This window comes from Dreissena polymorpha, chromosome 3, assembly GCF_020536995.1.
Source record: "Dreissena polymorpha isolate Duluth1 chromosome 3, UMN_Dpol_1.0, whole genome shotgun sequence".
Classification (NCBI taxonomy): Eukaryota; Metazoa; Mollusca; class Bivalvia; order Myida; family Dreissenidae; genus Dreissena; species Dreissena polymorpha.
Genome location: NC_068357.1, coordinates 90,719,466 through 90,746,802, shown reverse-complemented (window position 1 = coordinate 90,746,802; position 27,337 = coordinate 90,719,466). Strand labels below are relative to the sequence as shown.

General features: G+C 40.0%; 1 protein-coding gene across 1 annotated transcript in view; it reads left to right on the top strand.

The window, feature by feature from the left end:
- Positions 1-27,337, top strand: part of LOC127875263 (baculoviral IAP repeat-containing protein 6-like) — a 148,633-nt gene that overhangs the window by 30,780 nt on the left and 90,516 nt on the right. Inside the window, exons 18-29 of the mRNA XM_052420211.1 lie at positions 135-389; positions 3,061-3,835; positions 4,333-4,459; positions 4,736-4,950; positions 12,491-12,691; positions 13,316-13,450; positions 17,849-17,983; positions 19,258-19,383; positions 20,968-21,143; positions 23,027-23,301; positions 24,725-24,972; positions 26,654-26,884. Coding sequence (XP_052276171.1) covers positions 135-389; positions 3,061-3,835; positions 4,333-4,459; positions 4,736-4,950; positions 12,491-12,691; positions 13,316-13,450; positions 17,849-17,983; positions 19,258-19,383; positions 20,968-21,143; positions 23,027-23,301; positions 24,725-24,972; positions 26,654-26,884 — 2,899 coding nt within the window. The remainder of the gene's footprint in view (positions 1-134; positions 390-3,060; positions 3,836-4,332; positions 4,460-4,735; positions 4,951-12,490; positions 12,692-13,315; positions 13,451-17,848; positions 17,984-19,257; positions 19,384-20,967; positions 21,144-23,026; positions 23,302-24,724; positions 24,973-26,653; positions 26,885-27,337) is intronic.

Genomic DNA, 27,337 nt, shown 5'->3' with positions numbered 1-27,337 from the left:
GACTTGTAGCCACGCCTCCCCTTGCCCTCTGTATGCAGTAAGTTTTCAGATTTATATCTTTCATAGATTATCCATGCATTTCAAATCTGGGTTAGCTACATTTGCTGTACATTTCCATGAATTTTCTTTTCTAGCTACTATAAATCTGCCATGAATCAAGACCTTATCGCCTCGTTCAATCACTTTCTGCTGGAAGCACTGCTGGATTGTCTGCCCCTGTTGCTGTGTACTTACTCGGCCTGCGGGATGAAATGGTTCTTCACACTGCTCAATAGGGTCAAGGTCAAGGACGTGACTAGCGTGTCCAAGAAGTGTGCTGAGCTTTTGAATGATATCAGCAAGCATTTCCAGGAGAGGGCAACTCCTGCCCATGCGTTATTGAAAGCTAGGTAATTGGACATTGTTATGATAAACATTAGGTTTTTATGCCCCCGGTAGGGTGGCATATAGCAGTTGAACTGTCCATCAGTCTGTCCATCTGTCCGAAAACGTTAACATTGGCCATAATTTTTGCAATATTGAAGATAGCAACTTCATATTTGGCATGCATGTGTATCTCATTTAGCTGCACATTTTGAGTGGTGAAAGGTCAAGGTTAAGGTCATCCTTCAAGGTTCAAGGTAAAAAAACAAATCCAAGGGAAGTAACAAACTTTAAAGGGAGATAATTTCTATTTATCATTCGGCAGGTACAGATCATTTTCACTAAAGGGATATAATCAAAATATAAAACAAATCAAAGCGGCACAGTAGGGGGCATTGTGTTTCTGACAAACACATCTCTTGTTTATTTTAAGCTCCACTGAGCCAAGAAAAGCTCATGAGTTATTAATGAGTTATTACAGATTTTCATGAAACTTAATTGGAATGATTCTTTAGTGACCATCTTTTAACGTTTTAAAAATAATTGAAATCGGCTGCATTATATTATGTTGGTCATTAGAAATAAAAAGTTGAAACTGATGAAATCGTATCCTTTGTAACCGCAAGGCTGAGAGGTGTAATATGTGTAACATTGTCTAGTGGTCATCTACAAATTATTGTATAAAAAATGCCCCTGGGGTTAAAACTGGCCACACCCCATTTATATAGGTTTGTACAGTAAATAACTTTAAAAATCTTCTCTGGAATCACATGAAATAACTTTAAAAATCTTATCTTGAATCACAAGAATCAAGGACTCAGTATTTGATGTGGTACTCTACAAAGATTATTCAAATCATGTCCCTTTGGTCATGATTTATGTAGACTTATAAAGTAATAACTTTAAAAATCTTTTTTTCTAAAACTGCAAGGATCAGGTGCTTGATATTTGGTGTTTAAGATCATCTGGTGGTCTTTGACTAAGTTTGTTCAAACAATGCCATCAGGGTTAAAACTGCCTTTGCCCCAGGCATCACATGATTTATAAAGACATCTAAAGTAAATAAATTAAAAATCCCTGAACCCGCATGGCTCAGAGATTTAATACTGTGTGTGTAACATCATCTAGTGATCCTCTACAAATATCATCCAAATCATACCTCTTGGTTCAAAACTGGCCACACCCCAGGGGTCACAAGATTTATATAGACTTACATAGTAAATAACTTCAATTAAAAACCTTCTTTGAAACTGTAAGGATCAGGAGTTTAATATTTGATGTGTAACATCGTCTAGTGGTTCTGTTCTGAGTTTGTTCAAATCATGTCCCTAGGCTAAAAACTTGGCACGCCCGAGGGGTCACATTATTAATACAGACTTACATAGTAAAAATCTCTCAGAAAACACGAGTCCCAGACCTTGGATATTTAGTATATAAAGGCAGATAGAGGTCCCCTACCAAGTTTGTTCAAATAATGTCGCTGGGATAAAGACTAGTCAGGCCTCATGGGTAACCTGATTTATGATTTAGACTTAAATAGTTAGTAAGTTAAAAAAAACAACTTTAAAATTCATCTCTGAAGTCCCAGAGTTTTGATATTTGGTATTAAACATCAGGTAGAACTCCTTTTTTTCAAAACATGCCTCTGGGGCAAAAGCTGTCCATGTCCCAGTGATTACCATCTTGACCCACTTGTTCATCCAAACATTATGAAACTCGGTCAGAATATTTATTTTGACAATATTGAGGCGGAGTTTGATGAATCTGGTTCACATTCATTTAAAAAGTAGGTCACCAGGTTAAATCTTCAACACATTTTTGTATGACTCTAGAAGTCACATTTTTCAGAATGTTTATCTTGACAATATATAGGCCAATTTTAAATCTTAGCCTTGTTTGTCCTTAAACTAGGTCAGCAGGTCAAATCTTAGAAAATTATCTTTACTAATCAAGAGGCAACATTAATGACCCACGATTGGTCAGAATGTTTATATTGGCATTTTTAAGCCAAGTTTGAATTTGAGCCTTGTTTGTCTTAAACTAGGTCACAGGGTACAATTTTAGTAACCAGTCTTAAGAGCCACAGTTATGACTCAGTCTTGATGAAACTAGGTCAGAATGTTTATCTTGACAATATGTTGGCCAATATCTGATCTGGGTCGAGAGCGTCCAAAAACCGTTTACAATCTTAGACAAATCAAATTACAACTGTAGAAGCTACAGTAATAACGAAATCTTGTTAATTGGTAAACATGGTAATTTGTTTGTCCTGACAATATTAGGCCATGTTTGAGTAGGGGTAAAGTGTGGTATAAAACTAGGTGACAATGTCAAGTCTTGGACAAGTCTTGCGTACATTTAACTCCAGTGTGGGCTTTAGGGCCATTTTGGCCCTCTTGTAGTGATGAATTGTTTGTTCAGGTTGAAATTTTTAAAAAAGTTGAAAAATTCTATTTATTTATTATTGAATTTTCAAACAAGTTAAAAGAAGTGTCCATTAAGTTAGTAAACATAAAGTTGTTCCCAGTTTGGTAGAATGTTGCTGTACTGCAAACAGTATTAACATCGATTTCTCAAAGTTAGTTAAGTGCCTATAGCCATTAGACTAAAACTGTTGTGTGTATTTAACAATAAATATATAACCACTGTCTGCTTATGAAGGCCATTGTAACAATTGGCACCAATGTTTTGCCACAGGTACAGCCTAAATGGCCATCCATTCGAGTCTGACATGTTTGATGCCGACCTCTCAGATGCTGTGAAGCAGGTCATTCCAGGGACAGCTCCCATGTCGTCCTTCACTTCCTCATTGTCGGGAACCGGCTCATCCATGTCGGGAACAACTTCCTCAGTAAATGCGGGAACCGGCACTTTATCTGCTGGTCAGCAAATTGATGACCTAGATTTCTGGGAGATTTTCAACAGCAGCGCTACTGAAAGGTCTCCAAGGAATACTGTGGAGTATGCTCGGAATCTCGTGTTGGGTATGCTGGAAGTGGAGCCCCTTCATTTCACATGTCATTCTACGAGCGACGGGACTAAGATGGAACGCTTAGATAGTGTGGGGGCTGGGGTGGGACCATCCATGCTTAATGCCTTTGGGCTTGAGCAGACCAACACCATAGGGAACTTGATAAACTTTGGCGAGTCGAGTGGCTCGACTTTGACCGCCTTTAACCCCACTCACATGATGCCTCATTATCCAATGGTCTCTCAGCAGCCTGCAATGGCGGCCGCTCTGGCTGCCGCAAAGCAGTTTGATCAGAGTTTGGGCTCGAAGAGTTATTCGTTGATCAAGAACAAGGTCCTTACCCAGCAGTCCACACTGGATAACCTGATGAGCAATGCAATGTTTCCTGGCGCCCACAAATACCTGGGCAGCAACAGTACGGAGTTCATGCCATCAACACCGAAGACGACACCACAGGTCCCTACTCCACCTCTTACACCACCAAACGAGGCCTGGCAACAGGTATTGATTCTTGACTGATGAACTTCTCTTGTTTACCTTGCTAGCATGGTTGAACAGCACCATTGAGTCCACATAGGTGTATGAGGGATGACACTTTCTGCATAGACAGGATTTTCGTTTTGAAAAAGTCCAATGAAGCGAAAATTGTTGTCCCAGATAAGCCTGTGCACATTCTTTCCACACATGCATTAAGCCCTGTTTTCCTATAGTAAGGGTATACTGACTTGTTTGATTTTCAATCAATGCTTTCAGTCTTAGCTTTAGTGCAACTTCATGTCTACAAACGGCTTTTTCACAAGGTGTTAGACAAACTGGAGCTTAATTTTGTATACTTTATAATGATCACTACATTAAGTTTTATGACCGTTCTTCGGTAAAAATAAAAATGTAAAAACTTTAAGCATTGCTCATTTATTAATCTAGATGTGGAAATTCCTGATATTTTATGTTTTTCTCGTAGATTATATTCTTGTTTGTACAAATCATGTATCTTGCAGATATTCATGAGTGGGGATAAATCTGAAACTGCAAAGGCCGGGCCGACATTGGCAGCACCTCCTAGCAGCCATCTGAGCCTTCAACCTCCCCCACCACAGGTGTTAATCATCGATCGCATATACTCAGGTATGGCAACTTAGTTGCAGCTCTTAATTTGATGTGTCTTGTTCTATTCTTAGTTGGAGCCCCACCCACACCAATGTTGGGGGGTTATACACCTGAGCGTTGTTTAGAGAAAACTGGGTTTAATGCATGTATGTAATGTGTTGTCCCACAGCCGTTGCAGTTTTGGTGAAATAATTTAAGAATTTTGCTCACCTGGTGGAACTGCTTATATCCATAATCGGTATTGCTATGTGTAGTTCTTTATTTGAATATAATATTCAGCTCATTTCTCCACAGGGGCGAGGCGTTTTGTGATCCTGGACTTTGGTAAGCCCATCCTGCTGACCGATGTAGCGATCCCAATGTGCAGCGACCTGGCCTCTCTGTCGGTGGACGTGTGGGTGAGGGGTGAGGAGACAGACGGACACAGGCTGGTGGTTGCTGCTGACATCGGCTACAGATCGCTCATCATGAACAACATCATGCCCGCCCCTGTGTGTCGCTACCTCAAGGTTGGTGTGTGAATCTGTATTTGTGTGAATTTTTTGTTGATTCATGGTTGAAATAATGCATGTAGTGAAATATGGTGTTAGATACCTATTATTGCATAAACTCTATCTATAATGCCCTCTGGCGGGGTGCAGAAACTTGGCAAAAGCAGGGCTTGAACGGGAGAAATCGTGTATTAACAAGGCGATTCACGCGCCGTTCAAGCCCTGTTATGTGTTTTTCATATCCATAATCTGGTCCACGCGCAGTTACTTCCCTTCTCCAGCCTTCGACAACTTTCCAAGCATAAATGGGGAACTGAATAAGCACCAGTTTCCTCATGCATGCAGGGATAATGGCAATGACTATTTCAATCCACTTTTCAAATTATACTATCTGCACTCTCCTTTATTTTAATGTCATAAATACTGACCTGTTATCGTATGCTTATACTTTCCAAGGGGAAAAAAATAACTCATCCAGAATTTTAACTGGGAATCCGCCACCTCAATACCGTAATACAGGCCAGGTTAAACATAGTGCAATGCAACCTAGCCAAAAATCGGTAACCAACCCTCAATATTCTTTCCGGATCAACCAGGTGTATACGTTTCTTTTACGGCTCTGAATTAAAATATTGTTTTTCACTTGGTTGATTGGGGTTTTGAATAGATAAATTGTGTTATTTATCTTTTTATTTCTCATTCGGATTAATTTGTGTGGATTTAATGGATTTTGTTTCATTTGTAAAAGGTAAGCCATGCTTGTTTTTATCGAACAATGGTTTATTTCTACCATGCTGGGTGTTTTCAGGCGCGAACGACCACGTGCAAAACGTGCTCTTCTAATACATTGCTAGAACGTGCAAAGCATGTTCTTCTAATGTGTTACGAGATCGTGCAAAGCGTGTTCTTCTATTGACAGATTGTTTATCATTTGCCATTGTGTGCAATAATGATTTTAACGTTCCGTATGACAATCTAATTGATCGTCATTTTATTTTTCATCTGTTTTGAATTAAACTTTTGTTTAATTTATTATCTACGGCAGTATTATTATAATTTTCATTATGGTCAAATAATGATTTTATGTGCCGTATGATAATCTGGTCTGTGACCAGTTTATGGTTGAATATGCTTTGCTCTTGTTTTTCATATATTCGACTACATGATGGTCGCAGAAACAAGAGTGGATAAATACCCGGTGACTTCGCAGATCATGGATGATAGTTGCAGTATCAGTCACCGGGTATCGGGCACGATCGCGACCGTACTATGCTAAGTCTCTTAGACAGTCGGTCAACATCAGACCATATGGCGACACCCGTCAGCCGGTCTTTGCCCGATGGCATTGGTCAAGGACATCGACCAATGCCGGACCATTTGGCATCCGCCATACGGTCATTATCCGGTGACAACACTGGTCATGATATGACCGGTACGTCACCGGGGACGTTGATCACGGACCATTGATCGACGTCTGACCGGCCGGTCCGGTCACCGGTCATGTCACCGGTCCGGTCCGGTCATTGATCACCGGTCCGGTCACCGGTCATGTCACCGGTCCGGTCACCGGTCATGTCTCCGGTCACCGGTCCGGTCACCAGTCATGTCACCGGTACGGTCATTGATCACCGGTCATGTCACCGGTCATGTCACCGGTCCAGTCACCGGTCCGGTCACCAGTCCGGTCATTGATCACCGGTCCGGTCACCGGTCATGTCACCGGTCTGGTCACCGGTCATGTCACCGGTCCTGTCCGGTCACCGGTCCGGTCATTGATCACCGGTCCGGTCACTGGTCCGGTCTGGTCACCGGTCATGTCACCGGTCCGGTCACCGGTCCGGTCCGGTCACCGGTCCGGTCCGGTCACCGGTCATGTCACCGGTCCGGTCACCGGTCCGGTCATTGATCACCGGTCCGGTCATGTCACCGGTCATGTCACCGGTCATGTCACCGGTCCGGTCATGTCACCGGTCCGGTCATGTCACCGTTCCGGTCATGTCAACGGTCCGGTCAACGGTCCGGTCATTGATCACCGCTCCGGTCACCGGTCAACAGTCATCAGTTAGGCCTGCCACCGATAACACCAGTCACCGGTCAAGAAGAAGAACTCGGTCTTCTTCATTGAATTATTCTCCTATTCTTCGTTGAATACATCGTCTTCATCAAGGATTAGACATCGGACACGCTCTTCTTCGTCGAGCAGTTCTCATCGTCGCGGCTCTCGTAAGCGATCACGTCGTCACTCACGGAGACGTTATTCTAGAAGATCTCGGTCTCATCGCAGCCGATCCACATCTCGGCCGATCCAGATCTCGACATCGCAGGAAACGAGGACGTCGTCAACCTTCACGTAGACATCAGCGGACTGCATTGAGCACCACTGGATAGTTATCGAACATACCTCTCCTTCATTGAGCAGTTCTCGGCGTTGATACGCTCGTAAGCGATCATGTCAATGCTCACGGAGACAATATTGTAGAAGACAATATTTCCAGCGTAGCCGAACAATATTTCGGCATCGAAGTTATATGGATGTCGCCACTTCTCACGTAGGCGTTAATGAACCTACTGGTCATATCGACGTTCTCCATTTTATTCCTTTAGGAATATCATGTCTCCATTCCACGTGTGATGGTTCTTCTTATGGCATCCACACATGTTGCAGTCACCGAGCCGTAGTTGTATACGAACACTAGTTCGTTTAACATTCAGGCTTCGGGATAAGCTGTTCTTTTCTCCACTACGACTACAAGGACACTTATGCCTATTAATACTGATAATCTACCGTTGTTTTCCGGTTAACATTATCAGATGACTTCGTGGATGGTCATTCTTCTGCACCAGATATTTCCATTCTGACGCAGTTATATTATACCGGTCCCGATCACCGGACATCGGTCACCATTCATCGGTCATATCACCGATCACTGATCACCGGTCAGAATAAGTGATGTCTCATCGCCATCGGATTGGATTTTTTTTTTTGGCATGATCTTCTTTTCCGAGCAGTGCTTGACATTGATATCAGACCATATGGATTCCACCATTTTTCGGTCTGTAACTGGTAACGTCACCGGTCATATTATGACTGGTCCGTTCACCGGGCTACAGTTACCGGTCATTGACCGGTCCGGTTCGGTCACCACTTACCAATTACCGGTATTCCACTGTGTTTTCATCGGTCAATTTTTAGTATCACGGGTATCGTCTACATTACATAGTTGTATACCCCTGGCTATGATTGTATTGAATACTATATTTTATGGATTCAACAATCTACATGACTTTTTGTGTTTTTCAATACTGATGTTCTACTGGCGACGGTTACCAAATCATGCTATATCTGTTATTTGTACTTCTATCTCAACCGGCTACATGCAGACTACTGGTCTTGCAGATAGATCGGCTGAAGTGGGCTCACTGAGGTCGAACATTACTATTTGACCTCTATTAATTTTATGTTCGAGACCCGAAGGATGAATTGTTTTAACCGCCTTTACCTGTCGGCTACAGACTTTGCAGTCAGTGTCACGGAACAGTTGGGACACATTAATGACGCTAGCAGGATTAGCAAGACGACATTTGTATCGACTTCTGCTTTTCTATTGCTCCTACGGCAGTGCATATTTTCAAGCTACTGGAATCAACAAGAGTTCTGATACATAGGATTGCCTATCAGATTGACCGCATAGCGGCTACAGTCTTGTAGATGGCTTAGGACCTATTGAACTCAGATCTTAGATCCTAGGATCTGGAGGGACCTCATCTTAAAGTTATTCTTCTATTACACTTCTGGCCATAACAGGCCGTCTTCCTATAACTGGTCGTATTCCTTTCGGAATTCGTCCCGGTTAGAAGTCTTGAAGTAAATGGATTAATCAAGTCAGAATTTAAGACTTCCATGCATTCTACCGGCAAGCGTGGACCCGCTTAAGGTTACCCCTAGGGTTTTCACCTTTTTCTGCCATCACACCTCCGATTCCGGAGGTACCACTATCAATCATATTTCCGTACTTCGCAAATCGATGACTTCGCGACCTGTATTATCCAGGATTTTAAAGGCGCCTGTTATTGGTTCAAGAAGAGGCTATATTCTGTAGATAGGTCATAAACTTATAAGTGTTAAACACTGTCCTATTCTACCAATTTTCAAGTGTGTTTGGAGTGGGAAAGTTCGGCTTGCCGTGGTTTCTTTGCCCACCCATCCTTGACAAATGGTTCCGGTCACCGGTCGGTATTTACCGGTCCGGTCACCGGTCCTTCTGCTGAGACGTCTTTTCTTACGTCCGTTTCAGCTTTATTTTTAAGATAATTGTATTAATCTTGGGATTATTTAATGACACAGATTTCCATCTTTTTGTCATTATTTACCACTATTCAGTGGTGTCTAGACTAGAAGATTATCTTGGCAAGAATATAGTTTATTCTACCACAACCTTCCTTACATCTTATACAGATGTGAGCAGATAAGGTTATGGACGATCACATAGAACAACGTATCTTGATTTTCTCAATTATGTGGTATCCTAACGAATATCACCTGCACATCTACATCTTGAAAAGCGAAAATTCTTTTTAGCTGTTTTTCATTTACAACACATTTTCACGATTCCTTTGTGATGGTTTCAACTATCACACATCGGTCGTGGTTTACTTACAGACACGGAGGTGATCATATTATCACTCCTTGTAACTGGAAATCAGGAACTTATTCGTTCTTTGCAAGAACAACAAATTTTTATACATTCGTCCATTGACATAAACTGGAATATCTTGCCTTCTTGGTGAGTTTTTGCAATAACTGAGTTTTTGCCATAATTTCATGAAATATACTTAATGAACCATGGGATTATGGTTCTACGACCTTTTAAGTCTCCTGTACAATTATTTTCAGGAAACTTCTTCACAGGTCAAATATATCTCACTGAGACATATTTTTACTGATCCAAACATGTGCCACTTCATGTCTGGCCATTAATAACTTTTAGTTATCTCTACAGAAGAACGTTTTTCTGTTAGAGTTTCAATCCTTGTTACTTGTGCAAGGATAATTCCATCAGAACTGTATAAAGGTTCTATGGAAATTCATTTTTTACTGGGTAATTGAGAGCATAGTTATTACCTTAATCACTCTGCTAGATACATAGAGGTTTTTCTCATCTTTTTCTTGATGATAAGAAATTTGTTCTTTTCTTCATCAAAGGATAGAGATTATGCTTTCGTATACCTTGTTTTGTGTAAGTCATCGCAACTCTGTGCTGTCTTACCTATTTTGGAACTGATCCAAACTATGGAACGTCAACACTATGTTTTTCGTTCCTTTACCTTCTTAAGCGGTTTTAACTTGTGTAACATGTTGGGATGCTTAATGAGCTCCCTATGAACCTTTTTCATCAGGCTTATTAACAGTTCCAATATAATTTTAAGACGGTTTTCCTTCTTATTATGGATTTTACCATACAGAGAAGTGAAATTCATGCTTTTTCTGTTGAATACGACCAATTCCAGTTGGATCTATTGTCATTTTCACTTTGTTGTGTCAGCCAGGATTCCTTGCTTAATATCAAGTCCTCTATATGGCTTCTACCTTCAAGTTTCCAAGTTTTCTTAAACTGGTAGTCATGAAGATGAGGATAAACTTCTTTGGGCAATCAGGGCTTTGAAGTTCTATCTCAGCAGTGTTAGTCAGAAGTCCATTCGAGGTTCTCAAAGACACTCTTCATTTCCCCCAAAAAAGGGGGGGGGAGATGTGTCTGCGGCTTCTATTTCTCGGGGTTAGACCTCGACTAAGGAAAGTTAATCTTATCCTATCTAAGGATTCATTCCTTTTTAGGATCTGACCGCATGAATTAAGAGCTCTGTCTGTTTTGTGGGCATATATTAATCACACCCCACTTTTTGACGTGCTCTAAGCTGTTTACTGGAGGAATCCGACCACCTTGTCATCTTTTTATCTTCGTTTTCTGAAGTGCCAACAATACAATTTGTATATGTTTGGGCTTGTTGTGGTTTCACTAACGGTAGTGTCTTCTTTACGACATAGACATATTACTCTGTCCGAGAAGTCATAATTAATACCGTTTTAACGAAGATTACTTGATATCATTAGCTGATAACCCTGTTTATGGGTTCTACTGTGTTGGGAAAATATATACGAACCTTCCCACCGCAGCTGCAAAATCAGCATACGATAACAGGTCAGTATTTATGACATTAAAACAAATTTTTTAAATAAAATTCATTTTAATTATGAAATACTTACCTGTTATCGGTAAGTCCCACCTCCCACCCCGCTATTCGATTAATATTTTTGTATATATATTGAAAGAATATTGAGGGTTGGTTACCGATTTTTGGCTAGGTTGCATTGCACTATGTTTAACCTGGCCTGTATTACGGTATTGAGATGGCGGATTCCCAGTTAAAATTTCGGATGAGTTATTTCCCCTTGGAAAGTATAAGCATACGATAACAGGTAAGTATTTAATAATTAAAATGAATTTTATTTAAAAAATTTGTTTTAATGGCAACGTCAATGAAGTTAAGGTCATTTACTCAACACTTTCAAAGACTATGCTATTAATGTAAGTGTTTATGTACCTTCAACGTTCCTGTTTTAAATTCCAAAATAATTCCTCATTTCTTACTTTGCGCGGCTGCATTTCAACTTTGCATTAATCCATTGTTTAAACACATTTTAAATCAAAAACTGCCTATCCGAAAGTAAAGCCTCGTCATTTCGGATAATGACCGAGTGAGGCATATGTAAAACACAACCTTGAACTGTATTGAAATAGTCTAATTATTTTGTCGATGTCGAATGAACAAGATATATTGTTTTCAGTGTTATTTTAATTTATTTTGGTATGTGTGATTTGTTTATGCAATAATAGCGAAAATACACATTTTCTCAGACATGATCATCTGCGGGCGCTCTCAAAATCCGTTCCTGCCCTTGTGCCCTCGAAAACGTGTATTATCCCTATAATCATCTGAGCCAGGCCCTGGTAAAACAGGGCCTTATGTATGTGCAGCCCACACAGGCTAATCAGGGACAACACTTTTTGCCTACACTGGATGTTTCGTTTAGAAGAGACTTCCTTTAAACAAAAAATTCCACAAAAGCGTAGTGTGGTCCCTGATAAGCCTGTGCAGACTTCACAGATTAATCGGCAATGACATTTAAGGCAAATGAATTAAGCCCAGTTTTCCCAAAATGAGACTTTAATAATTGCTGTCATAAAATAAAGTGTTTGACACTTAATCATTGGTAAATTTTGTAAAAAGTATTTTGTGAAAGATACTTGAGCATTTGTGCATCAAAATATAAACAAACTTGGAAAAACCCTTATGACTTTTAAGGAAAACAATTTATACAAATGACAAAATGTAATTATCAATTAATACAATTATTGACTTTCTTTCACAGATCTTATGTGTGAATGCATATATTTGCTAGTGTTAAATTGAATTCAAGTATTAAATTTCATTTTAAAAACATAGCCTGTGTTATGATGTTATAAAAGCCCAATAATAATCCTACGATTGCTTTTTTCAGATAACCACAATTGGCCGCTATGGCAGCGGCACTACTAGATCCAAGATCCCGATAGGGGCTTTCTACGGGCACAGCTACATCCTTCCCTGGGAGCAGCCCTCCAGGGAGGTGGGCCCCGGGGTGGGGCATCCAGACATCCCCACCTCCTCCCAGCTCCAGGCGCAGCTCAGCAGCTTCATCTCACTATTTGAGGACATCCAGGTAACATTTCAGCTGCACTCTTGGGAAATTGTAGCTTAATGCATGTGTGGAAAATGTCTAAGATTAGCCTGTGCAGTGAATTGGACAATTCAATAAAAGAGAACAGTGTTGTCCATCCTGTGCTGACTGCACTGGCTAATCTGTGTCGACACTTTATGTACATGCATTAAGCTCCATTTTTCCAGACCGCGACTAACCTGTTAACAATTTCAGCCAATGTCCAATCAACTTTGTGTTGTAAACAACTCTAAATTTGACAAAATCATTCAGGGTATACGCTATTTATTCCAGACTATTGAGTGTACTATGAACTTGAAAAATGTTTCCAATACTTTTGAACATATACCAAACTGTTTAAAAAATAAGTAAAAATACTAATTCAAGGTTGTTTTGTTTTAATGTGACTGCTGTGTATTTATTTTCTCTTTAAAGCTGCAACAAAGCCAGGGCCATTATTTCCCAACCCAATCTGAGCTTCTCTTACTTTTACAGACAGATTTTTGTTGTAATTGGTCATACATGTACTTGTCGAGGGTAACATGTACTTGAGTGCTAAGATGGGGATTTATATTTTAGTGTCTGTCAGCATGGCCCTTTTAGTAATATTACCTATCGGTTCTTCAGTGTCGCTACAGTCTGGCTAAGGCTCGTCTTGGAGGTCTGGTACAGCAAGTGGAGGTTCAACAGTACTCACATCAACACACCCAATACTACATGAAGAAAACCAAGAACAATGAGGAAGATAACAATATCATACAGGTAGGATTTCTCACATCAAACCGCTCTGTTCAAAAAGAAATTCAGGAAGCATCTGGGATTTATTATCCTCGCTGAAATTTTTTTCGGAGGGGATATAGTAATTGGTCCTGTCCATTTGTCCGTCCGGCTGAAACTTTGTCTGGAGCATAACTCCAAATCTATTCAATGGATTTACTTTAAACTTAGAATATAAACAGATGGCTACTAGGAGAAGTGCAGTGACCAAGAACCATAACTCTATCTACCTTAGTTTTTGAATTATCTCCCCTTTTATGCAACTTTAAAGTAAATTTTTGTCGGGAGCATAACATTAAATAAACTAAAGGGATTTACCTTTAAATTTGAAGCTTTGTCCGGAGCATAACTCCAAATCTATTCAATGGATTAACTTTAAACTTAGAATATAAACAGATGGCAACTAGGAGAAGTGTAGTGACCAAGAACCATAACTCTATCTACCTTAGTTTTTGAATTATCTCCCCTTTTTATATGATTTAAAAGTAAATTTTTTGTTCGGAGCATAACTCTAAATCTACTCAAGGGATTTACTTGAAACTTGTAATATAAACAGATGGCAACTAGGAGAAGTGCAGTGACCAAAAACCATAACTCTATCTACCTTAGTTTTTGAATTATCACCCCTTTTATATAATTTTAAAGTACATTTTTGTCCGGAGCATAACTCTAAATCTACTCAAGGGATTTACTTGAAACTTAAAATTTTAAAGTAAATTTTAGTCCGGAGCATAACTCTAAATCTACTGAAGGGATTTACTTGAAACTTCAAACTTAAACAGATGTCAAGTAGGAGAAGTGCAGTGACTAAGAACCATAACTATATCTACCTTAGTGTTGGAATTATATCCCTTTATTTAATTTCAAAGTAAATTTTTGTCTGGAGCATAATGAATTATGTCCCTTTATTTGTTTTTACAGATATTATTTTACTCTCTAAAACAAATGTTGTCATACAAGCAAACTCATTTCGGCGGGGATTTGGCACTACTGTGACAAGCTCTTGTTCTTTTTGGAATGGTTTCTGATATACCGTACAGCCAACGCGGAACAAACATAATCCGCGGCTACGCTACGGCCAGAAATTAAGTACGCAGTGGCTGTGTCGAGTGTTCACGCGGCATATCGCCGAGGCACACGGCATCAATCCGTGCAACGACGCCAAGTCTGTTTTAACCTTGTGTACTTTCGCGGAGTAAATCCGCCGCATACGTACGCGGCGGATTGAGTGAAAAAATATACACCTACATGTACATTTGTATAGCATAGAAACCTAGATTTACGCTACTTTCATATTTATTATTTTCATGTTTTAATAAGCGATATGGCACGTTATGCGCTTTAACAAATTATCGTTGAATAAATTACTCACAATGTTAATGTTTCGTTCGATTCTGAAATGAGCTTTATAAAATTTGTAATCAGAAACACGCTTCAGAATTTTAATGCTAATGCGACATTAACAAATTCAAGCGTCAAATAAACAGTGCTAAAATATCCTTTGTCTCCATAAAAAGCGCGCGAAAATTATGCAAACATGTACAACGTCGCATGAAAAGTTTTGGTGGATTTTGTGTTGTATAAAAACATGTACATCACGTCAGGTGCTTTATGCGTGTTCAGTGGAAAAAAACGCCCCGATTGGACGTTATTTCATCACATCTTTAAATAGTTACAAATGCCAAAATGTATTTGATACTTAAGAATAATTGCGAATGTGTGTGTGTCTTGAGCACTGTTATCGTAAATATTTTCCGGAATTTGCTTTAAAACTGGAATATACAGGATTATCGGTTAATGATTAGCGATATCAACTGTATGATATAAACAAAATGAAACTACTTTATATACGCATAGTCAAAACAATAGTTATAATAAGCTGATAATTAACAAAACAACAATTAAGTGTTGGTTATTGATGTAGCTTCAAACTGCTAATTGTCTCAGCTTAAATATAATAGCAAAAACAACAAGGCTATTGTCAAGCAATATGGTCCCCTACCGGCTCTAAAATTTGTCAGAAATTCCACCATTTTCAGAATTTATTTATTTATTTATTTTGGTTGCCATAGCAACCACAATTTTTGACGTAGGAACAAAATGAAATGACGTGCATAATGTCCATATTGCCATCTATCCATGTTGCTAGTTTCATGAAAAAATATTAAGAACTTTTAAAGTTATCGCAGGATCCAGAAAACCACCATTTTCAGCAGTATTTCTAGTCTATTTGTTGCCATAGCACCCATAATTTTTGACGTAGGAACAAAATGAAATTACGTGCATAATGTCCATATTGCCATCTATCTATCCATGTTTCAAGTTTCATGAAAAATATTAAGAACTTTAAAGTTATCGCAGGATCCAGAAAAGTGTGACAGACAGACTCACAGACAGACAGACAGACAGACGGACACACAGAGCGCAAACCATAAGTTCCCTCCGGTGAAACCGGTAGGGGACAACAAGCATGTCTCGGCGGATAGATGCGAAGCTTAGCGGCGAAATGCGACTTGCCGCCGCATACTGACGCGGCTTCAACGGCCGACTTGGCATCGACTCGTTGAGCTTTGCCGCCGCGGATCGTGAAATATGTTTGTTCCGCATTGGCTGTACTGTAATTAAAGGGTATAAGACTGTCATATGTAAGCAACTTCATGAAACTCCACTGGGTTTTTGTGTGACTCTTATGCTAAGTTAGAAATTCTTCCCTTCCCTATCATATATCTTTTTATGCCCCCCTTCGAAGAAGAGGGGGTATATTGCTTTGCACATGTCTGTCGGTCGGTCGGTCCGTCCACGAGGTGGTTTCTGGATGATAACTCAAGAACGCTTAGGCCTAGGATCATGAAACTTCATAGGTTCATTGATCATGACTCGCAGATGACCCCTATTGATTTTGAGGTCACTAGGTCAAAGGTCAAGGTCACTGTGACCCGAAATAGTAAAATGGTTTCCGGATGATAATTTAAGAACGCTTATGCCTAGGATCATGAAACTTGATAGGTAGATTGATCATGACTCGCAGATGACCCCTATTGATTTTCAGGTCACTAGGTCAAAGGTCAAGGTCACGGTGACCCGAAATAGTAAAATGGTTTCCGGATGATAACTCAAGAACGCCTATGCCTAGGATCATGAAACTTGATAGGTAGATTAGTCATGAATCGCAGATGACCCCTATTGATTTTCAGGTCACTAGGTCAAAGGTCAAGGTCACCGTTACCCGAAATAGTAAAATGGTTTCCGGATGATTACTCAAGAACGCTTATGCCTAGGATCATGAAACTTGATAGGTAGATTGACCATGACTCGCAGATGACCCCTATTGATTTTGAGGTCACTAGGTCAAAGGTCAAGGTCACGGTGACCCGAAATATTAAAATGGTTTCCGGATGATAACTCAAGAACGCTTATGCCTAGGATCATGAAACTTGATGGGTAGATTGATCATGACTCGCAGATGACCCCTATTGATTTCCAGGTCACAAGGTCAAAGGTCAAGGTCACGGTGACCCGAAATAGTAAAATGCTTTCCAGATAACTCAAGAACGCTTATGCCTAGGATCATGAAACTTGATAGGTAGTTTGATCATTACTGGCAGATGACCCCTATTGATTTTCAGGTCACTAGGCCAAAGGTCAAGGTCACGGTGACCCGAAATAGTAAAATGGTTTCCGGATGATAACTCAAGAACGCTTATGCCTAGGATCATGAAACTTTATAGGTACATTGATCATGACTGGCAGATGATCCCTATTGATTTTCAGGTCACTAGGTCAAAGGTCAAGGTCACAGTGACAAAAAACATATTTACAAAATGGCTGTCACTACAACTGAGAGCCCATATGGGGGGCATGCATGTTTTACAAACAGCCCTTGTTTATTTATTTAATTTATTCAATGGAAGGGTTTATCCATTAAAACATGCATGCTGCTTAATGAAATGCGTCTGTTTTTAACTTTCATATTCATTATGTCACATGACAACTGCATTTTTATCCCAAGCCAAAGGCGACTGGATATAGTTTTCGCGTGGTCTGTCTGTCAGTCTGTCACAAATTTTTTAGTTATGACGGGTGATATCAATTGAATTGTTGTTTATTGCATATTATAATTAAACAATTTATTGTTCATGCCTGTTAATGTTATTTTTCAGTGCCTTAAATAGTATTGCTTTTTTACATGTTATTTACAACTGATTTCCAACTGTCTGCTCTCTTACTTTAACAATAAAATATAAATTCATGCTTCATTTCTTTACTGCTATTCACATTCTTCGTTTGTCTAAGTTCATTTGAAATCTCTGAAAGCAAGAAAAGAAGACACCAAGTAATGTGGCCCATTACTACAAAACTAACCATGTCTTCCTCACTCTGCAGGCCTACAACGACTGCCTGCAGCTTCAGTTACAGCAGAACCTTGCCATGCGGGCCATCGACCGCCTCCAGGGGGCCCTAGGTCAGCGTGTGCCTGTCACCCAGTACCCAGCAAACACGAGTGTCCTGCTGAGACAGGCAAGCTATTTATAATGAATGATTATGCCCCCCTTCGAAGAAGAGGGGGTATATTGTTTCGCACATGTCGGCACATGTCGGTCGGTCCGTCCACCAGATGGTTTCCGGATGATAACTCAAGAACGCTTAGGCCTAGGACCATGAAACTTCACAGGTACATTGATCATGACTGGCAGATGACCCCTATTGATTTTCAGGTCACTAGGTCAAAGGTCAAGGTCACAGTGACTCAAAATAGTAAAATGGTTTCCGGATGATAGCTCAAGAATGCTTAGGCCTAGGATCATGAAACTAAATAGGTATATTGATCATGACTGGCAGATGACCCCTATTAATTTTCAGGTCACTAGGCCAAAAGTCAAGGTCACAGTGACTCGAAATGGTAAAATGGTTTCCGGATGATAACTCAACAATACTTACGCCTAGGATCATTAAACTTCATAGGTACATTGATCATGACTGGCAGATGACCCCTATTGATTTTCAGGTCACTAGGCCAAAGGTCAAGGTCGCAGTGACTCGAAACAGTTAAATGGTTTCACGATGATAACTCATGAATGCTTACGCCTAGGATCATGAAACTTCATAGGTACATCGATCATGACTGGTAGATGACCCCTATTGATTTTCAGGTCACTAGGTCAAAGGTCAAGGTCACAGTGACTCGAAACAGTAAAATGGTTTACTGATGATAACTCAAGAATGCTTACGCCTAGGATTATGAAACTATATAGGAACATTGATCATGACTGGCAGATGACCCTATTGATTTTCAGGTCACTAGGTCAAAGGTCAAGGTCACAGTGACTCGAAATAGTAAAATGGTTTCTGGATAATAACTCAAGAATGCTTAGGCCTAGGATCATTACTAGGTCAAAGGTCAAGGTCACAGTGACAAAAAAGGTATTCACACAATGGCTGCCACTACAACTGACAGCCCATATGGGGGGCATGCATGTTTTACAAACAGCCCTTGTTATTATTATTATGTATTAAAAATGTAAGGCTATCTTGGTATAGTATAATATTTTATGGTGCTTTGTCTTTCGACATCTAAATTACCCATTCCATGAGCCACTGATGAAACTTTCTACCCGAGAACACTGATGAAACTTTCTACCAGAGCACATTAACGTCTCATTGACCACCTTGCACTGGTCTATTTTCCCAATAGATATTTTTGGTGAATACTTGGTAAGCCAAGGTAAATTTGACCTGTTTTGGTTCAACATGAACATTTTTACCTAACTAAACTCTTAAATATACACACACAGGCGAGCACAGACAAGCTGAGGTGCATCCTAGAGAACCTGTTGGAGACACTCATCAGCATGACGAACACCGCAGACAACGGGTTGACACACCTGCCGCTGTCCCTTTACACAAGTCTGGACCATCAGGTACGCTTACTGAGTAGGAAGTAATCTATGATTATTATGCCGCCCCAACCGGCCTTAAACATTTATCGCTCAGATATTCTTTACGTTCAATTTGTAGTCCCTTAGAAAATCAAATAATTTTTAAATTCTTGCTTGCTAGATTCAAATTTAAAGGCTTCATTTACAAACCTAAGATAATGATGAGCAGCGTACAGCATAAAACCAGAATAGGCACCAAGTTACTCACAGGCTGTTCTGTTTTTATGCTGGTTGCATATAGCCATCTAGCGATTTTCATTTTGCTTCTGAGGGGGGGAAGGGTTAACAAGGCTCCTTCTAAATCAAAATATTCTTTACCAAAATTAACCTTACAGTTTTCAAACATCCAAATTATTCTGGTTTTGGTAATGTGATGGGGTTTTATGAAACAAAAAGCTGTTGCCAAATGGATATTTCTTTAGCCTTTTGATTTTTTTCTCTAGGTTTGCTGGTCAGTCTTTCAGTAGAACAATGTCATTAATTTTCTCAAATTTTCATCATAGTCTCCCCAAACATAAATCAATATGGCTGTAATATACAGTCCAAATTTGATAGTAAGCCAAAATCTTTTTAGATTTTTTTTTTTTTATTTGCCTTGGTCTTTTAATATCCAATACCGGTAGTTATCCCCCGCCAGAGGCGGAGGGATATTGTTTTGGCGTTGTCCGTCCGTCCGGCTGTCCATCCGTCCGGCACTTTTGTGTCCGGAGCCATATCTTGAAAGTGCTTTGGCGGATTTCATTGAAACTTTGTATGAGTATATATATGCATAAGAGGATGATGCACGCCAAATGGCATTGTACACCATCTGTTAAAAACAAAGTTATGGCTTTTGTATCTTGAAAAAATGCTTTTTACTATAGGCACTTTGGTGTCCGGAGCCATATCTTGGAAGTGCTTTGGCGGATTTCATTGAAACTTGGTATGAGCATATATATGCATAAGAGGATGATGCACGCCAAATGGCATTGCACACCATCTGTTAAAAACAGAGTTATGGCCCTTTGTATTTTGAAAAATACAGAGGCGAAGGGATATTGTTTTAGCATTGTCCGGCTGTCCGTCCGGCTGTCCGTCTGTCCGTCTTTTTTGTGTCCGGAGCCATATCTTGGAAGTGCTTTTGCGGATTTCATTGAAACTTGTTTTCAATCTATCTTAACCAAATTTAATAATTAATGTCAATATTGCCTTTAATATGGAAGGGCTTTAACAATTTCACAAACTGCTTTTGTAATAATAACTGCTAGTATTTTTCTCATAGCATTTATTTATTAAATTACTTTGACTGATTACCACATTATTCTTCTACCCCCCCCCCTTGTGATTTAACCCTTTCCCATCTAGAAGCCAAGTGCAAATTGGTAAGGAACTCACAGGCTGTTCAGGTTTTATGCTGTTTGCTGTTCATCAGTATCTTAGTGTTTGAAATAAAATCTTTAAAACTTGAATCTAGTCAGAATAAGGTTCTAATTGAGGTAATTTTCCGAGATACAACAAATGGGCTGAAAAGGGTATCTGAGTGGTAAATTGTTAAAATTGTTTGGCATTTCTCGCATGTGTTTGCAGGTGTGTGAGAATGTGTTCAAGAACCTGTGTTTCTATGGCACCCCTCGCCTGCAGATGTTGACGGGAATGGTGCTGGTGCGTGTGTGTGGCAGTCAGGCCTGGTTTGGGGAGTTTCTTGGCAACATTCTCCAGCAGTACTTCAACACTGAGTCTGGACATGTCTTCTCACAGGACAGGTAAATGCATGTGCCTTTATCGTCGTCCCAGATCAACCTTTTAAGTCTGCAGGAAATAAAAATAAAGTACTAGAATCCCAAAAGAAATTCATCAGGAATGTTTTGGAAATTATTTAAAAGTTTATATGTACATTCCAAGACTTTTTTTCACATACCGTGACAGTTTCGATCCGTCATTGGTGAATCTTCATCAGACTGTGACTGCGGGAAGTGAACGTCACAGGGCGGGCTTACTGCCGGACTGGTTCCCAGCAGTAAACAAAGGCCTGTAGATGGGGCTCAGTTGGTAGCCCCCCCCTCGTCCCTGTTCATCACCTGTCTCTCCTTAGCTATCGCTTACGATTCCCTAAGTTTTCTGAGTGCGGTGTTGTTTTCCCTATCTATCACTTTCACCCCCTCCCAGTCAATGACATGGAACCACCTCAGAATAGTTATGTCTGGTGAGCGCCTTTTGGCCCTTGGCCGTCTTGTTAAGCATCATCATAGAGTTTGGTAGATTCTTTTAAGTTCTAAGAGTACATATTAAAAACAAATGTTGAAAAACAAAGCCATAACTTTGATAGCAAATACACTGTAACTCCAATATAACGCGGATGACGGGGTCCAAGCCACGCAACCGCGTTATAAACGGACAGCGTTATAAGTTTTGAGCTAATTTATTTCAGGGGGATATAAAAACAGGTAAAGTATAGCCTATAATATAGGTCCTGTGTATTGCCATGCTCTGTTGTCATCCGAAAATACTTGCATATAAACCGAATCGAACGATAACGTAATACATACCGCTTTTCTAATGTGCACATGCATCCGATAATCCAATATAATTACAACATCAATTACGAAAAAAATAATATTTAACATTTATGACGAGAAATATGAGATTCATAAGCACATCCATATGCCGACGCCAATTTTCAGAAAAAGAGTACAGTGCATTATGGGACAGAGCTTTAATTGGGCGAGCGACTTTAAATTTAGATTGAATGCAATACGACACATGTACAAAGAAATGTTTTATTGCGTCATACGCGTCATGTAAAAATCGTGCTTTCCGTGGACTTTCTGATAAATGGCAAAAATTAAAGTGAATCTCTGTTAAGTATACTGCGTTAGCACGTAAATAAATCGTTAGGATTATTTAATTTATTATTCGTACACGTACAGAAACAACAGAAACATTAAACATAAACAAAGATCTTTTTATTTATCAAGCATGTATAGCATATAATAAACGATAACACTGTCAAAGTTTATACAATACACGATACATACAAAACATTAACAGGTAATTCATCTATTCGCTATGAAATGTGAAATATTCCGTCATCTTTCTCTGCTTGCACGAGTCTCTGGCTGCGCAGTATACTAGTTGTGCGCAGTATATTTCACAGCCGCTCCTTTCATATGGACAAACTGCAATCAAATCAAAGTAAAAATGTTTTAATCGTTTTGAATAACTTTAATTTGATAATTATTCCACTTGCACTTACCTTATTGAAAATAGCGCACTGAGCCGCTCTGATAGAGAATACATGTAATAAACACTGACTCGCAAGTTTTCACACCTTTATTGACCTTTATTGACATTACACAAGAGATTAACACCAGTTAGCTTTCTCGTGTCGTTTAACTTCTAATCGATTAAAATCGATTAAAATCGGTTTAAACGGACGGATAAAGCAAGCAGGCTGTGATCGCCGCCATCTTTGAATTTTCTGAAAATACATGAAGATGCATAACATTGGTTTGAATCAGAAATGGAAGGTTGGAGAAAAAAACGGGATCCAAGGACCCCCCGCGTTATATTGGACACAGCGTTATAACGGACCGCACTATATTGGAGTTACAGTGTACTAATATTTGTCTCCCCCTATTTTCCACAGGGTGTTCATTTTGCTGACGGCTATGGGACAGAAATCCATGCAAGGGCCATGTGCAGTGAACATAATGGAAAGTCTGTTGTCACTTCTGGCTAGGGTTCTCTCCCCTATCTACTCCTCCCAGACCTCCGGGATGGTCTCCCCTGCTGGCCAGCTGGACCTCACTCTGATCGGTTGGATCCTGTTGTTCATGTCTCGTAACCTTGACAATGCAGGAGGGACAGGCATCGGCGACAGTGAACTGGGTGCAGCAGGCGGGATGGGGAAAAAGCAGACAGGTTAGTAAAATTCACAATCCATCTTGGTATTGATTTAATGTGGGTGCACTTGGAGTTATTCAGGTAAACATAGTTACTTAATTTTTGTTAATTATACAAACTTTTTTTCAGTTAAAAATAAACTATTGTTTATTTAATATTATTCCTCAAAAGAACCACAATAGTATGAAAGCATGATGTTTTTCACCATTTTGGGATTGGGGTGTGGGCACTTTGGATTGGGAAAAATCTTGTTGTTTTGACTGATATTGGAAAATTAGTGTTGTTTTTTGCTAACAAATACTTCAAAATTCAAATTACAAGTGTTTTCAGTATTATCTTTACTAAGGTTCAACTGGTAGAGCTGATTGGATGATAAGCTAAATTTGGGGATTTTTATGTCCCCCAGTCTATACTTTTGCCCTGTCTGTTTGTTGGTTTGTTTGTTTGCTTCAAACTTTAACATTTGCCATAACTTGTGCAATATTGAAGATAGCAACTTCATATTTTGCATGCATGTGTATCTCATGGAGCTTCACATTTTGAGTGGTGAAAGGTCAAGGTCATCCTTCAAGGTCAAAGGTCAAATATATGGGGGGGACATAGTGTTTCACAAACTCATCTTGTTTTAAATTTATAAATAAAAATAAGCGCCCAATCGGACGCCATAAAGCTATTGCATTACCTTCCCATCTGTCTCTTTCATATATTTACCTGATTTTAGTCTGTAATTGGACTTACGAAATTTCTCTCTAGAACTATTTTCCAGGCTTTCTTCCTATGGCTTGCAGATATTTACCTGACTTTTGATGTGTGAGGCTACCTACATGACTTACATATCAAATTTCAGTTGGTTCCGGTCCATTGATTTTTGATGAAGTTACGGGCCTTGGACTTAAGAATTTTCTTTTAAATAACTCTTTGCCAGATTTTGTTCAAAAAGCTTTCTGATACTGACCTTATTTTTGGTGTGTGAGTCTACCTACATGACCTACAGATCAAGTTTGAGTTTCAATATGTTCCTTAGATTTTTTACAAAGTTGCGGACTTGGACTGAACAATTTTCTCTAAAATAACACTTCCAGATTTTTTACTGAAACACTTTAAGATACTTAACTGATTTTTGGTATGGAACTGCATGACATTCAGATCAAGGCAGAGTTTTGTTCTGGTCCTTTGATATTTTATGCGATTGGGATGAAGCTGCTCAGCTATGTGGCTTCAAAGTGCAGTAGGGAGGCATTGTGTTTCACAAACATAGCTCTTGTTTATCCTTCAGTTGGGAATTTAAGGCTGTAATTTCGGAAAGCATTTTTTTTTTACATTGAGATTTGATATTTGCCCCCCCCCCCCCAAAGCTTAATGTAGTTTTGTTAACACTATGTGCATTTAAAGAAACAACAGACAACTCATTTTGATCGTACACAACACATTGTTGTTCAAGGCAACAGCCTCTCCAACAGATGGAACTTCATAGCAGCCACGGGAAATGTCAAGTCACATCGTCAGAGCAACTCGGTACGCATGTACCGGAAATCGCTCCACAAGCGGCTGCTGTACCACAAACAGAAACTGACAAGCATTGACAACATGAAGAAGAGCTTCCTTGCTCAGGACCAAACCCCAGGCAGCAGCGTCGCTAAGCAACAGGGAAAACAGTATTGGAAAGAGCTTACTAAGTTTGCTTCTACAGTAAGTTAACATCTTGACCCTGATGCTAAAAAATATAACAGACACGTAAATTAGCAGTCTGTTAATTTTAGACACAAATAAAACTAAATTTTAAAGCATTTATATTCTCAAACATTATGCAAATTATGTGAGCAAATGAATGTGTTTGATTTTTACACATAAATTAAAGGGTAAACAAGTAAGTCACAGTAATAACTTGTTAAAACATGGCTGTTAGCTTAACTGTCTGTTAAAGTTTTGAGCTTCAAGGCGATGGTGTCAGACTGAAATGATTTTGACATACCGGTAAATCAATCCATAAACAGTTGCCTCGATGTGATTACTAGCTGCTATTGAGAACACATTAAAGTAGTGAAAGCAAGATGTATAAAGATATCAATATTTATATTTATTTGAGCTTAAAATTGCTGTTTGCAACACATACAAATTAAGATCTAGACCATGGTAAATGTTACATGTTGTTTTTAGAACTATCAAACGCAATTTAAGTTGTACTTACACTAATATAAACATTTGTAAGTTAAACAAAAGAGCTGTGCTACGGGAAAATAGGGCTGAATACATATGCATTAAGTGTCTTCCCATATGAGCCTGTGCAATAAGGCACAGGCTAATCAGGGACAATGTTTTTTGGCCTAAACTGGATATTGTGAAGAAGAGACTTTCCATAAACCAAAAATACCATAAGCGCGGAAGTGGCGTCCCTGTTAATAATTTGGAAATACTTTTAGGCACAAGTTTCCAAGGCGAGGCTCAAACCCAAAACTCCCCGGTTCAGCAAATGTCAATCCCCAGCTCCTCTGCAATGTCACTCCCAAGCACTTCTGCCATGTCACTCCTAAGCCCCTCTGCAATGTCACTTCCCAGCTCTTCTGCCATGTCACTCCTCAGCCCATCTGCAATGTCACTCCCCAGCCTCTGCCATGTCACTCCCCAGCCCCTTTTGCATTGTCACTTCCCAGCCCCTCTGCATTGTCACTTCCCAGCCTCTCTGCCATGTCACTCCCCAGCCCCTCTGCATTGTCACTTCCCAGCCTCTCTGCCATGTCACTCCCCAGCCTCTCTGCATTGTCAATCCCCAGTCCATCTGCAATGTCACTCCCCATCCCCTTTGCATTGTCACTCCCAAGCACTTCTGCCATGTCACTCCTAAGCCCCTCTGCAATGTCACTTCCCAGCTCTTCTGCCATGTCACTCCTCAGCCCCTCTTCAATGTCACTCCCCAGCCTCTCTGCCATGTCACTCCCCAGCCCCTCTTCATTGTCACTTCCCAGCCTCTCTGCAATGTCACTCCCCAGCCTCTCTGCCATGTCACTCCCCACCCTCAGCATTGTCACTTCCCAGCCCCTCTGCCATGTCACTCATCAGCCTCTCTGCCATGTCACTCCCCAGCCCCTCTGCAATGTCACTCCCCAGCCCTTTTGCAATGTCACCCTAGCCCCTCTGCCATGTCACTCCTAAGCCCCTCTGCAATGTCACTTTCCAGCCCTTCTGCCATGTCACTCCTAAGCCCCTCTGCAATGTCACTTCCCAGCCCTTCTGCCATGTCACTCATCAGCCCCTCTGCAATGTCACTCCCCAGCCTCTCTGCCATGTTACTCCCCAGCCCCTCTGCATTGTCACTTCCCAGCCTCTCTGCAATGTCACTCACAAGCCTCACATGTGCCCCTTTCTGCTGCAGCACCTCAAGGACATCATCCAGATCAGGAAGACGGATGCAGAGATGCTGCGCAAGCTCCCACGTGACTCCCGTTTCCAGGACGACAAGAGTGGCGAAGGGCTTGATGACGATCAGGAAAGCGTGCATGTGCTGCCCAAACACAAATGTCTGCCGGTCATTCACGGGTTAATTGCTCTGTTACAAGGCATGGATTTTACGTGCAATGTGGACATGTTTCTAATCACGTGCAAGGTAGGTTTGATGTTATTTGTTGTTTTGTTATAAAGATCTTTAATGATCATTGCTGATAGGGTTATAAATTAAAATTATTCCCACAATTGCACACATTATTGGTTCTCTCTAAATATCTTAGCCACAGAACATTTGTTGTATTTTTGCTATTTTCTGTTGTGTATTGAACACAACTTTTTCACAATTTACCCATTAGGGCCAGTTAGCACCATTCAATTTATATCCCTTGCTAATATTTCTAATATCCCATCTTGTTTGAACTATTCTGCATTTTATGAGTTGTGTCTGTTAATTGTTGTTGAGGCAATTTTTATGCCCCCTTCTTTGAAGAAGAGGGGGTATATTGTTTTTGGCCTGTCTGTCTGTCTGTCTGGCATTGTATGTGTGTGTCCCAAAACTTTAACCTTGGTTAAAGTTTTGCAATAACAAGGTTAAAGTTTTGCAATAACTTTC